Source organism: Dipodomys merriami, unplaced genomic scaffold (genome assembly GCF_024711535.1).
Source record: "Dipodomys merriami isolate MVZ:Mamm:240054 unplaced genomic scaffold, mDipMer1.0.p SCAF_56, whole genome shotgun sequence".
Taxonomy (NCBI): Eukaryota; Metazoa; Chordata; class Mammalia; order Rodentia; family Heteromyidae; genus Dipodomys; species Dipodomys merriami.
In genome coordinates, this window is record NW_027206135.1 from 7,118,808 (window position 1) to 7,133,439 (window position 14,632).

At 45.1% G+C, this 14,632-nt stretch overlaps 2 protein-coding genes across 3 annotated transcripts in view; one reads left to right on the forward strand and one right to left on the reverse strand.

Moving 5' to 3' along the window:
- The window catches only part of Kcnj9 (potassium inwardly rectifying channel subfamily J member 9), a 63,382-nt gene that overhangs the window by 17,301 nt on the left and 31,449 nt on the right, over positions 1–14,632 (reverse strand). The gene's annotated exons all lie outside the window — the stretch shown is intronic.
- The window catches only part of Kcnj10 (potassium inwardly rectifying channel subfamily J member 10), a 34,499-nt gene continuing 27,191 nt past the window's right edge, over positions 7,325–14,632 (forward strand). Inside the window, exon 1 of one of the 2 annotated variants that reach the window (XM_070000300.1) lies at positions 7,325–7,529. Coding sequence is in view for 1 of the 2 variants with exons in the window: in XM_070000299.1 (XP_069856400.1) it covers positions 11,301–11,315 (15 nt within the window). In the remaining variant the exon portion in view is untranslated. Of the gene's footprint in view, positions 7,530–11,259; positions 11,316–14,632 lie in introns of those variants that run through there. The other variant, XM_070000299.1, reaches the window with a different exon arrangement.

The following is a 14,632-nucleotide window of genomic DNA, read 5'->3' on the forward strand; positions in this document are numbered from 1 at the left end:
TTCCTTTCTTCCTTCCTTCCTTCCTTCCTTCTTTCCTTCCTTCCTTCCTTCCTTCCTTCCTTCCTTCCTTCCTTCCTTCCTTCCTTCCTTCCTTCTTTCCTTCCTCTCGTCCTTCTATAATCAGGCATTCCCTAATTTATGTCTTATAAATGTGGGTTTGGTGTATTGTATATACTTAAAGGAGATAATCTACCTAAATAGTGATCTATTGGTGACTGGGGACAGGGGTGTAGCTCCATTCCTCTCTTAGACCTTTCTCTGTTGCCTGTCATTCTGCTACTAGGAGCTCTACCATGAATGGAATTTGTTAAGCTCTACAGAGCCCAAACAGCAACATATCCCTTAGAATCTTGTACTGAGCCATGTCCATGACCTGTTAAGTGTTGCCTGTTCCTGGTCTTCTCAGCCCAGAATTTCTTTGGTTCCCTCTGTCTATATGTGCTTTTCCCAGCGAAAATCCCTCCCAATGCTGCCCGCTGTGGATTGGCCTTCTGCCACAGACTCCTTACACCTAGGTTCCTCCTTTACTCTGAGAGGACCACCTTATTAAAAGGTGGATGGATATGGTGAAAGCAGTGGGTGTGGTGAATGACCATAGCTGGAGGCTGTAGTGAACAGGGGAGAAGCAGAGCACAGCTACAGGGCAGTGGAGGCCTGGCCGGGGAGCTGGGGGCGAGATACTCGCTGTCATTCTGGGTATTTTCAGAAGAGGAAGATGACCCTAAGCTGCCTTTTTGCTTTACATGGTTGAGAAGAGACAGAGCAGAATTTACACCTTACATGATAGTTATTTGACAGTTAGAGGTGATCTAGGAGTAACCCTAATTTTACAGGTAAGAAATGGTTCCCAAGAAAATAGGGCCAACTTTCCAGTGGCCCACACCTGTAATCCTAAACTACTCAGGAAGCTGAGATCTGAGGATTGCAGTTCAAAGCCAGCCTGGGCAGGAACATCTCTGAGACTCTTATCTCCAATAAACCACTAGAAAACTGGAAGTGGTGCTGTGGCTCAAGCGGTAGAGTTCTCGCCGTAAGCTGAAGAGTGCAGGGACAGTGTCCAGGCCCAGAGTTCAAGCCCCATGCCCGACAACAACAACAACAACAAACAACAACAACAACAAAAAACCAAAACAACTCTCGGAATAATTTAAACTCGACATGTGGCCAAGAGCCATAACCTCTAGTTGTAAAATAAGATTTTGCTTAAATCATGCAAATCTCCTCTAGTGTCCCTTTGTGACAAGCTTCAGACTCAAGGGTTGGAATCCTAGATCTAACACTGTTACTGTAAGCAAGCCCCTAACTTCCCTGAACCTCATCTTCCCTTTTTGAGGTCTACTGTGCCCAGTAAATACTCACAGATACTAACTTCTTGAGCTCATATCCCCAATTACTTATTGGGCTCCTGCTGACTGTTCTAGAAGTTCTCTCTTGGAAAAACAAAACAGAAACCAAACCAAAACCTTATAAATTAAGAGCTGATGCTGAGAGAATAGCTCAAGTGGTGGAGCAAAGTTCTTAGTTCAAACCTCAGTACTGCCAAAAAAAAAAAAAAAAAGCAAGCAAGCAAACATAACTCACACCCATGGATCATCACTTGTAAACATAAAGCCCTGAGTCTAAACTATGAAAAAGACAGACAGAAAGAAATTTTAAACAAAATTAAAAACTGTCTGGTGCCAGTGGCTCACACTTGAAACCAAAGGGGAGGCTGAGATCTGAGAATCACAGATCAAAGCCAGCTGGTATAGAAAAAGCACATGAGACACTTTATCTTCAATTAACCATCAAAAAGCCAGAGGTGAAGCTGTGGCTCAAGTGGTAGAGCACCAACCCTGAGCAAAAATGCTAAGGGATAGTGCGCACACACACACACACACACACACACACACACACACACACACACACACACACACACACACACACACACCTGACATTTCATATATGCAGAGGACTATAGATGATAGATATATGTGTGTGCATATTATAAAACATAATTTAAGAATCAAAACTCAATTTACTGTCCTCTGGTAAGATTAGAACATGATAATGCTGTTGAAGCTGGCTGTATACTTTCCCACAACCTCATTCCCCTCATGTTCTAGAATGTCTAAAAATCTAATTGCCATTCCCACCTCCACCACTAAGTTTTAGCAGATGCTCTTCTCTTCTCTTCTTTCTCTTCTTTCTCTTCTTTCTCTTCTTTCTCTTCTTTCTCTTCTCTTCTCTTCTCTTCTCTTCTCTTCTCTTCTCTTCTCTTCTCTTCTCTTCTCTTCTGGCTTATCCCAAGGTTGAGTGGAACATTTGTGTAGGGTTTGGGCTCCAGGAATTGATTTAATGAAAACAGTTTGCTTCTTCATTGAGATGGAGGAGCAGAATGAAGGGTGGTCAGGTCCTCAGGTTGTGATCTTCCCAATCTTGGGAGAAGTCATGGAAATAGAGAACATCATTCTGGAAAGATGTAACTACAGGAGACCTAACAAAATTTGATGGCTTCATCAGCCAACATGCCAAGGAATGAGATATTGGGTAAAGATGAAGATTAAAGTTTAGTTTTAGTTTCTTAGTCTGCTTGACCCAGAGTAAGAAGAAATAAGGAAGTCATGAGTTCTTCCAGCCTTGGGAGGAAGATGATGAGTTCAGTTTAAGGCCTGTCAGGTGCAGGGGTAGAAATCCCCTGTAGATGACCACAATCATGGAAGCTGAAGCTCCAAAAATTGTGTAGGCTTTGAAAGAGAAGTTTGGATAGCACTCAGAGACACAATGTAAGAGACAAAGTGCAAAATTACAGAAAGAAAACACAAATACAAGACTGATCCATGGGTATTGAGGAGGAGTGGCTATAGGTTTGGCAGTGCAGACTCAGTGGAAGAAGACAGGGTGCACGGTGCCGGGTCCAGGTTATCCATGGCCTTCTGTTCCATGGTAAGGAGCTTGGATTTTACTGATAGGCAAACTGGCAATGACACTGGGAAGTGTCAAAGTCAGATTTGCTTTTCCAAAAGATATACACTATTGACATCTAATCACTTTTGCATAAAGAAATTCATAACCTGAATAATCATCAGAGTGGAGAAAGCATGAAAGACCAGTGAGAAAGCTGCTGCAGTAACTCTGGTGTGAGGGTGATGGTATCTTGGACCACAGCAATGATAATAGCATAGAGTGGTTTAGAAAGTAGATGTATTGATTGGATAAGAGAGAATAGTCTAGGATGGCTGCTGAGTTTCCAGTTGGATGATGGTAATGTGGTAGGGAATAAAGAGGGACACTTTTTTTTTGATTGGCATACAAGGGGTTTTTATTATGATAATTCCATAGGCACATACAGTATACTTTGAACAAGTTTACCCCCTCTATTATATCCCTTTCATTTCCCTTACTCTCCCTTCTAAAATGGGATTTTGTGGGTTTCTTTATACTATATTCATCTATGAATAAATTCATATTTATATATGACATCTATCATCTATCTGTTTTTCATACTCGTAATCTATCTTGCTCATACTTGAGTACTCCTGGGAGCAAGATGACATGTTCTGATTTGAATGTGTTGAGTTTGAAATGGATATCCAGGTGGCTACATGTATTGACACCTGGGTAGTAGTTGAAGCTAAATGCTTGGATGTTTTTGGAAAAATAGTAAATATGTAAGTGTCTATTAATGATTCCATAAATTATTATAGTATTTTTGCTTCTCTTCTCATCTATTCTTCATTTTATACTGGAGTTTGACCAGATCCTCTGAGTGCTTGTAAGCTCTGAATGCCAGGACTGTGGGCCCTTAGATATCTTTTTGATATTGCTTTCCTGTTTCCTTCAAGCTCCTGGAAAGGAACCAGAGTGATTGTAGGAACTATGTATGTTTTAGTGTAACATTTTTACATTTTAGTGTAACCTTTTACACATCGCTTGGACTGTCCATATTTGGGGTAACTTAACTGAACTTACTTTTTTGTGATTAAACTGCAATAGTATTATTTGCTTGGCATGGGTATTAATGACTCAAAGAGTGTATAATAAAGACCCAGCCTTCTGGGTTATTATTCTGCTAGCTCTTTTTGGATAGTTGTATTTTGTAGTCACATAAACAAACTTTATTTATTTTTTATCTTTCCAATCAAGTTTATATTCAGGGTCTGCAATTACATTGGGAGTGATAATCTTAATTTTTGTCCTCAGGGAAAAATCCTGCAAGTCAAAATTATCAACAAACGAGTAGTTTCTAAAATGAGTGCAGGTGTAACTTCACTGAAGAATTTTCAGATAGATGTGCTTATGCTCTGTGTAATAAAATGTTCATGGCTGTCTTCTGATTTATTCAAGTACTCACATAGTCTTACTGTATACTTGATAACCAAAGAAGAGGAAAGAAAACTTAGGATAAGAAAACACTTTGCATATTCTAAACTATGTCACTTTAAGTTTGTTGATTACCATGTAGTAAAATATTTCTTTGATTTTTTAAAAATAAATCTTGTGTGACAGCCCAGCAGGATGGTCTTTAGACCATCTCACCATGGCCACAAATTTCTGTTGACACAGGAACAGAGGTTATTAGAAATTTGAAGAAAAGTGGAAAGGTCGTTTCTAGTACATAGTTTTAGCTTCTATTCATTCTCTCTTTTCTCTTTATTTTATTTTATTTTATTTTATTTGTGAACATACTGCACAGAGGAGTTACAATTACATGGGCAGGATAATGCGTACATTTCTTACCAAGCATTGCAGCCTCCTCCTTTGTTTACCCTTCACATCCCTTCCCAGCCTCCCCCTTCCCCCCCAATCATTCTCTCTTTTCTTAGTAGAGTTCTTGAAAGGGCAAACTCTACTTGCTAGTGTGAAGTATAGGCTACACTTTCTCGCTGCACCATGGTCACTTTCTTGAAACTGCACTTGAATATCACTATTTGTCTTTCCTATTGTCAAATCCAATGCTTCCTCTCTTTGTATCCACTGACATTGTTACAGCCTCCTTGTGTCTTTGGCTTTTCTGACCTCCCATGCTCTGTCTCCTTTCTGCCTGTATGGTGGATTCTCTGTCACTCTTTAAAGGGGGGGGGCTCTCCTTGTTCTCTAAATGCGAGTCTTTCTTACTCTCTGTATAGGTTAGCTTTCCATTATGTACCATCTTTGTTGGGAACTATCTTGCTCTCACTCAAAGCTTTAATACACTCTGTCTTGGCAGCAGCAAGCTCCTTCCTTCCCTCTGACTCCTCTCCACACCTTCCAGCTCCAAACCCATCAATTTCTTCCCTTACTTCAGTCCCTTTACCAGTTTAGCTCTTCCCACTAATGATTTCATAGTTTACCTGATTGCTAGATTGTTAGATTTCAGTCTATTTTCTCTGATAACCATTATCACATCAATTATTGAAATTATGTATTGCAGTTAATTATTGCAATTACTGCCTACATTATTGCAATTACTTTGTATATGTATATTCTTATATATTCATATATTTTCTATATATTCATATAGAAAGTAATATATAGTTGCATATAGTTTCTGTTTTACTCACACTGGTTTGCCTATTTCTAGATTACACTTCCTAATCTTATGCATAGTTTTGCCTCCCCTGCTGATCTCTCAACTGCTTTCTATTGCCTATAGAAATTCTAGGATGGGGGCTGGGAAGGTGGCTCAGAGGTAGAGCACTTGCCTTGCATGCCTGAGGCCCTGGGTTCGATTCCTCAGCACCACATAAGCAAAAAGAAAAAAGCTGGAAGAGGGGCGGGGGGAGTATGGGAAGGGATGGGAAGGGGAAACAAAGGAGGAGACTACAATGCTTGATAAGAAATGTACTCATTATCTTGCCCATGTAATTGTAACCCCTCTGTACAGTATTTTCACAATAAAAAAATAAATAAAAATTAAAAAGAAAAAGAAAAAAAAAAGCCAGAAGTGGCGCTGTGGCTCAAGTGGTAGAGCGCTAGCCTTGAGCTGAAGAGCTGAGGGACAGCACCCAGGCCCAGAGTTCAGGCCCTGCGACCGGATCCCCCCCCCTCCCCCCGCAAAAAAAAAATTCTAGGATGGCACCAGAACTACTCTGTATTTAGTATAGGTCTTTTCCTTAGCACAAGCTACGTCTGTGGGACCTAACTTTTAGCTTAGTAATTCCCTAATGAGGGCACTCTGTGTGTGTGTGTGTGTGTGTGTGTGTGTGTGTATGTGTGTGTGTGTGTGTGTGTTGTGAATTGAATCCAGGGTCCTGTGCATGGTAGGCAAATGCTCTACCACAAGTAACATCCCAGCTCCAATGAGGGCTTTATGATATAACTTATCATATACTCTTTAGAAGATAAGCTTTCTAGTTTTTTTTCTATACATGCTCCACACGGTAACACTGGTATTGATTGTCTCTGATGAATGGAGAAATAATTATTTTCTTCTGTAATAAATGCCAAGAGTGGAGATTGTGGATTAAAAAAATCTCGCAAAACGTGTGTTGAGATAATGAAAGCAGTCCTTGGTGATGAAAAGGTGGAGACCTCCACTGTGTATTCTAGTTAGTGGGAACAGTATGATGCAGAGGTCCCAAGCAGACTTACATTTTAGTGGCTTGGTTCCTCGGCCTCCAGTGTCTTTCCTGTCATCTCCTAGTACCTGAATCCTCTTCATCTTTTGGGACTACTTAGCAGATATCCTCTCTTCCCTCCCACCTCTACCGGGAAGTGAAGTGACCTTTCGCCTTTCCTCAAACCTTCAGTGTCTGCCACACTTTACTGCCTTTTATTTCCTTGCCACATGAAGCCTCTGTTTGGTGGGAGTGATATTCTGAGCATTTCCCACCCAGCACTACTTAGCAAGCGGTGAAAATCAGGAAAACACTGTGGAATGAGTCCCATGCCCCAGAGCCCAGGCCTCGTCTGCCCAATCACAGTCCTAGGAGCAGTTCGCTGGGCCAGTGGACCTGTTCTGAATTCATTTCCACTTCATTAACTGGGCCCCAGCCCCGCCCTCGCCGCTCCCTCTCTGGTTGCTGCACTCTGGATACCACCGTCTTTCTTCTTTCTTTCTTCGCCTGTCACCTTGCCAGCTCGGCTTCCATCGCTCCACGTATCGTCTCTTCATCTCCCTTTCTCCCTGACTCTGTCTGGGTCTCTGTCTTTGGGTGTTTCTGCGCCTCCAACTGTCTGGGTCTCCGCTTCCTTGCTCACTATGCCACGCCCCTTGCCCACGCTCCTCCAATCCCGACCGCTTGGGCTTGGCGCTCCACTCTCCCATTGGTCGGTCCAGAGCCCCCCGCCCCCGCCCGCCCAGCCCCCCCCTCTGGGCCCATTCAGTCAAAGTTTGGCTCTGGTGCTGCGGAGGGAGGGGGCGGCCCGGCCCGGCCCAGCTCTGCCCCCGGCCGGCCCGACCCCGGCCCCGGCCCCTGACAAGCCCTTATCTGATCCCAGATCCGGGTTTAAGAGTCCTGGCTCTGCCCGTCACTGAGCTCCGCTCCTCACTCCTGCCCGCCCCGTCGGTCCAATCTGTCCTGCTGCCCCGCGGCCCGTCCAAGGGGCCACTGCGCCTCGGACCCAAGGTAAGACCCTGGCCCTGATGGAGGAGTGCTGCCGCACTGGCCGGGGTCCTGTCCACTTAGCTCTTCAAAGACATTGGGATCCCTAATCCCCAACCCCTTAGTCCCTACTCAGGCTGACCTGCTCCCCTTCCCTTCGCCTTGGGCAGTCCCAAACCGAGTCTTCTGGAAAGAGCGCCCCATGGAGGGTTCTCTCTCTGTGTCTCTCTGTGTCTGTCTGTCTCTCTCTCTGATGGTCACCTCACCCTTTTAATCCTGGGAAGGGGCTTTCCTGTTGGCCCCCTCCCCACTCTGTTGAGGGGAGCAGACCTGCAATTGCATCTCTGTTTCTTGGGTTACTACAGTGACCACTACACATCTCCATGCATCCACCACACAGGCACGCAGACATTGCCCCCTCCTCCCAGTAGACAGCTCCCCCCCCCCCCATTCAGTGACACTCAGATAGTGACACTGATCACGCAGGGAGTAGAACACATACAAGTTAGATTAGGGAGAGACAGGAGCCTGTAGTGTATGGGAATCCACTCTGCAATCTCTTCCTTTCATTCTCGCTTGCCTCCTGCTTCAAGATACCCAACCCTTCTCCTCTGTACCCCACCTTCTCTCCTTCAGACAGGTGAATCCTTCTAGAGTCGGAGGGTAGATTATGATCTGTAAATTCATCCTCCAAACTGAGATGCTCTTCCTGTTCCATCCCTCCCTCCACCAGAAACTAAGCAAGGGCTCCAGTGTTAGGAGAAATGAAGGTTGGAACTTGCTCATTGAGGTGAAAAGAGTAGAATCCCATGGTGGGAACAGAAGGGCAAAACTGGGGACGGTAAGGGTGGGCCTCTATGCTCTTGAGATTTCATTGCTGTAAATGAAGCTCCAGGCAGGTTGAGGCAGAGGGAGAAACCAGATAGTGTAGAAGTCAGTGTAAATTTGGACCCAAAAAGGAGCTGGCGCTTAAAGTCTGATCAAGTTGTAGATGGATACAAATGCTGACTAAAGATTTCTGGCCTGTATGTCCTTGATGGGGTGTTTGGATTTTTTTCTCTCCATAAGAACTGTTTTAGGTAATCTGGGTGGGAGAGAAATGATGATGATGATGTTTGATGATGATAAGTAGGAGGAGGATGGAAGATTTGGTGTCCCCCCTGTTTAGAGATGCTGAAAGAGCTTGGAGTGGGTGCTGAAAAGCCACCAACAATTCAATTTAGTTTCACCCTAAAGCCCTCTCCTTGATCTCTGAGGATTTTTGAATATGTTCCTGGCATAATGATGGGTGCCACTCTGTGCCAAACAGTAAGGTTCTTAATTTTTTGGGTGTAGACTGGAAATGGGGGACCAAGCCTAGAGGGAACCAGGTGTCCTGACTCATAGCTGGTTCTTTGGGGAGGAAGAAAAGGTGGTAAGAGTGGGGGAAGGCTTCCTGCCAGGGAGAGGGTCCAGAACTGTGGAAGCAATAGGCATGGCCAGGCAGTGCCAACTCCTCCCTCCCCCCTCCCCCGCGAGTCATTTGGTGGTGGTGGTGAGGGAGGGAGGGAAGGAGGGGGAGTTAGGGGTGATCTGGGCCAGTCCAGCCTCCCAAAGCCCTTGCCAACCTGGGTCCTGAAAGGAACTGCTGTTTTCTGAACCATCTCCCCCACCCCCCACCCAGAACCTAGAGCAGCCAAGTTGTCTCAGCGGATATCAAATGGCATGACTCTACTGACTGGGGGGGGGGGAGACTGGGACTGGGGCAGTGGCAGGGGTGGGGGGAGCAGAGGTATGGTCCCATTTCTTCTGCAGCGCTAATACAGACTCCCACATCTCCCTCCTACTCAGAAGATAAAAACACGTCTCCTTAGCACCAGCCCCACATCCATCCTTTGGATGCATATGTCTATGTGGGGGAAATAATTGTCTTCCCACCAGCATCCCATATCTCCTCTGTGTGGCCCCCACCTGTGCCACTCTACATGAGCTTATTTACAGCTCCAAATTTGCTAGCTTGGCCTAGGAGGGAAGTGGCTGGCAAAAGACCCAGGGGCCTTTTTTTGCTTGTCCTCCCTAGGGACCAGAAGGCTGGGATGCTTGGATCTGGGTGGGCTTGGATAAATTCACTGGAGTTATCCCCAGGTATTGGTGGGATAAGAGGTTTAGGAGTCTTGAGGTGGGTTATGCAACAAGACCCACTTCCTGCAAGAAGATTCCTGGGTCTCCTAGCAAAAGGTTCGCTTGCTTACATATAAATGGAAAGATAGGTTGAAGACCTTAGTGATGGTGAGGAAGGAACGAAACTTTGGGCAACAGAGCCCTCAAGTGTTCCTCCTAAGGTTATTTAGAACAGAAGAAAAAAACTCCACTCTCCCTCCCTCCTCGGCCTAGATTCTTCTCTTGCCTGACTGGTCAGTGCTACTGTCCTGGCTGAGGCCAAGCTCTCCAGGACAGTAGCGAGGCCCTGGAAGGGGACAGGGAGAACAGATAACACAAGGCAGAATGTTGCGATGAAACTGCAGAAAGATTGGAGCCAAAGGGAAAGTTTGGAATTCAAATGTTTTAGCACCCAATAAAAAGGGTTGGTTGGGAAAGCTCTAGAGAAGGGGAGCATTTCCAGCTTGCTGTGTCTCTCAGTCTTTCCCTCTCCTATGATGAGAGCAGTGCTTTTTTTCATCTGAGTTTAATATCTGTGTTGTCACCATTCTTCATGGAGGGAATCCATCCTGGGTGGCCCCTCTCCACCCCTCCTCCTTGAGAACCTTGAAAGGGCAAAAAGAAAGGAATTATGGGAGCAACCTTCCTGTGGGTGTCTGCCAGCCTGGATTTGAGGTGGTGGGGAGGGGAGGGGTTGGCTCTGGAATGTGGGAGAGAAGTCAGAATGAACTGTGTAGCCTTGCAGGAGGTAGCTGGAGAAATGGGGACTGAATTAGCATTTCAGGTCTCCAAAAAGGTCTAAGTAAGCTAGGAGCTGGTATACATGGCCCTACTGCAGCTCTTCCAGTGGCAGAAGATCTATGGGAAGGGTTGAGAGAGAATATAGGTTAGATTTCAGGAAGCACACCTCACAGATGGAAAGACATTTGAAATGAAGATTGGGAAAGAAGGGATGGAGGCTTCTGAGAGAACACACACATGCACGCACACACACACACACACACACACACACACACACACACACACACACACACACAGAAAATACTCCCACTTTCACCCAAACAAACAAAAAAGCCCACCATTAAGGCTTCTGAGGGGAGCCATGATGCCAGAGGTGAAGGGATCAGGATAGGGGACAAGTGTCAAGGGGCCACTCATGGATGCTGTGGGACACCGCATTGCTGGCTGAGGCCTCCTTTCTGCTCTTAGACACAACAGATGCACGTGAAAAGCACAGTTTTGGAATCAGACTTCCCAGGTCTGAAATCCTGGTCTTAGTAGTTTCTCATTCTTACTGGTAATAACAGGGTTAATGATAGTTGTGAGGATTAAAAGAGTCAATATTTGTAAAGGGCTTAGAAGGTGTTTAAGCATGTAAAATGTACAGTGGGCTGTCAGGGTTCTCAGGCCTCTGTGACTCTACTGTTACCTTTCCTGGCTTTGATTTATCCCACCCCTCCGTGGTGGTTTTTTTTTTTTTTTTTTTTTGTTAACTGAGATTCTGTTCCAGTTCTCTGTACTTCATCTTTCTGGAGTTTGAAAAGGTAAAAAAATGATCAAGTAGTTTAGAGGAAGTTTCTGTTTTACCTCAACAGGCTGGCTGTCTTGTAATACTGGGTCTCCACAACCACAAGCCTATACGATTTTGACAAGGAGATGTCCTGTCTTCAGGTCAGAGTCAATACAACGTGAATAGTGCTGTTAAATGTCTCTTAAGTTTTCTCCCCATTCTCAGCAACATCTCTGTTTCAGACAAGAACACCGACTAGTCTCTGTCCCCTCATCATCATTGAACCTTGCTTTCCCACATAGCCCTGCCTGGCTCTTTTTCCTCACCCTGTCTGTCCACTTCTGTTCAGGTTGTCCCAACTTCTCTCACGCTTACGTGTCCCACTCTTCTGTCCTCCAATCAGCCTGTCTAGCCTTCAGCCTTGTTACCCTGGCTCCATTCTTTTTCTCCTTGATTCTGTCTCTTTGTTCCACTCTGGAGCCCTCACTGGAACTGCCCTGAAGCATCAATTCTATCTTACCCTTCTCTACCTAGACACTCCAGTTCTCATCAGATGAAAATTTCCCAATTGCCACCTTAAACACCCCATCCCTTGGGGCTGTTTTTCAGATCCTGTTCAGGGAGATTGCATCTGAGGGCTATCAGTCTCTGGGCTGTACTTTTTCTCCCACTCCGGGTCCTCTTATAGGCCATTCTAAGCTCCACCCTTTGCAAATTGTTATTCTGTTTCCCTCTCTGTTTTATTATCTTGCTTTTTACCCCCTTACAGAAGGTGGGGATGTCAGATGCCTCCTATCTCCTTCATTAGCCTAGGGGCTCCTCTAGGGAGGGGCTTATGGTTCTGTCAGGTTAAGGTCTCAAAGGCTTCTGTCCCTGGACCCTTGGCACTGGGCAAAGGGCTTAGATTCTAGGATGCAAAGTGAATGCTATTGTCCATCATCATTCTAGAAGGCCAGAAACCTTCCTGCTTACTTATGTGGGAGAGGTCACTAGCTTTAGAGGTTTATGAGCATGTATAAGACCTAAATTTCCAGACTTCCATGGAAACTCTTACCCTGTCAACCATACCATCCTGCATATATGACTTAACCTAAGCACTAGGACCCCCAAACTCCAGTCCCTTAAGCATTGTTGGCCCAAACACAAAACAATTTGAGAATCCAGGCTCCACAGAGCCCTTCTCCCCTTACCTGGGAGGTCTGATTCCAGCCTCATATGGGGCTTTTTAGTCAATGTCTGGAGTGGAACTAGGGGGTAGAGATCAGAGTCCTGTCTGGGACAGTTCCATTTTTTTGCACATATCTCTGAGCTGTTGCTTAAAAGATAGGAGATGTGAGGACACCTTCCACATGGAATATAGGCCTGGCCCCTTAGTGTTCCATGTTTCTTTGACTGACCCTTCAACTCTACCCCTGCTCCTAACCCAACTTCTAAACCTAGGCATATGTCTTTGTCCCATGTCTATCCCCTAGACATGACAGCTGGTGAGATGAAAGAGTGCTATATTCGATAGAGCAGTGGCTTTCAGACTTTTTGATCACAGGACCCCTTTACACGTAAAAGTGACTGAAGACTCCAGAGCTTTGTATGGGTGTTTATTGACTCATATTAACTGTGCTGGGAATGAACCCTGAGGAACACTGGGCACAGTAGTTTGTGTCTGTAATCCCAGCTATTTGAGAGTTGAAGATCAGGAGGATTGTGGTTTGAAGCCAACCTGGGCAAAAAATGTTGGCAAGACCCTATATCAACAAACAGGCTAGGTGTGGTGTCATATGTCTAATCCAGGCAAGAGGCTGTAAAATGAGTAAAGTACAAGGGCTAGGGGCATGGCTCAAGTGGCAGAGTGCTTGCTTTGCAAGCACAAGGTCCTGAGTTCAAACCCTACAAAAAACAAGAGCGAGAGAAGAAAAGAAAGAACACTGGGGAGAATTAAAACAATTACTAATTCACTCCAGAATGACAATAAACCCATTGACTGTTGATGCAAATGACTTATTTTTTTAATAAAAAGCTATATTTTCTAAAAACAGGAAGCTTAACAGCAACTATGTCTAACATTTCCACAAATCTTTTTAATGTCTAATTTAATTTTTTAAAAGACTTTTTCCTATGTACTTCTGCACTCAGTATGTTGCAATATTGTATGCAATTTAGCTTCCAGAAAACTCCAGTGAACATTCTTGAAATAATAAAAGTGAAATAACAGCTAATGTAATATCCACATCCTCATGAAGATAGGTTTGACTTCATAAAACTCTGAAAAATATCTCAGCAACTCCCAAAGGTCCCTGGGCTGCAGTTTGAGAACTGCCAATTTGAGGATCCTCTGCAGACATTTTCAGAGAACTTGGGCCAAGCATCATCCCCAGAGGTTGGTTTCCTTCTGCCAGGTCTGAATGTGTTCACTAGGAAGACCCGTAAGGGCTGTAGTTAATCATTTGGGCTCTGGAGACAAGCTGCCTACTCGAGCTTGAGTCTTTAACTCTACCACTCACTAGCTCTTTGACTTTAGGCAAATTCTCAACATCTCGGTGCTTCTGTTTTTGCCTCTATAAAATGAGACTTTATAAAAGCATCTACTCTTTGGAACTGCTAAGAATGTAATGTCCTAACCCAGGAAAAGTGCTTAGCACAGTATTTGACAATGTAAACTCTTATTAAATTGCAGAGCCTAAATCCACACCCATTATAATGACCAGAGGGCAGGGAGATGCTTCCATGGAGTTCAGAGAACTGTCTTGTGCAGGGTCTCAGGAAAGCTAACAGGGTAGTCTCTCAATCAAAGGTTTGACTTCTAGCCGTGTGCCCCTGGATACTGTATGTAGGGTGAACAGTGGTAGAAAAAATCCTGAGAGGGGGGTGAAGGAAAGAGAGCTCCAGCAATCCCAGGTGAGCCACTCAGGGACCATTTATTGCAGCAAGAAACCATGAGGGTAGATAGCAAGGAGGACTTCTTGGCCTTAACAGCAATTGAGAAAACGAGAAAAAGCTGGGAAGACATCCCGAAGTCGGGGAGAATTTTTTATCTTGCCTCATAGAGGGCAGCTCTATAAAATGTCCCTCGCCTTCTCTCTTGGGTTCACTGGTCCAGGGCAGAGGAACTCTGTGATTGGGCCACACTGCGGCTTAGGCAATCTCCATGCCCTGAATGCTGCCTGGAGCTCCTTGCCAGCTGTTGTCTTCCTCTCTGATCTCCCACCTCTCTGGGCCCTGGAGTCCTGCCTCCTCAGGTCTCTTCCCATTGTGCTTCAGTGCTGGGGCAGGATATGGTGTCTTTGGCAAGGCAGCTGGTGTTCTGGGGGTTTCCTGGGCGGGAGAAGATAGGTCTCTCTTCACCGTGGAAGGGAGCAGGCAGATGAGAAAGATGCACACACTACAGAAGAGATCACTGGCTCTTGGCCCAATTCCCTTCAGTTGAGTTGCTGCTCCCTCTTGTCAGCTCCCAAGAAGGAGTTCATAGGACAGGGGTCCTGGG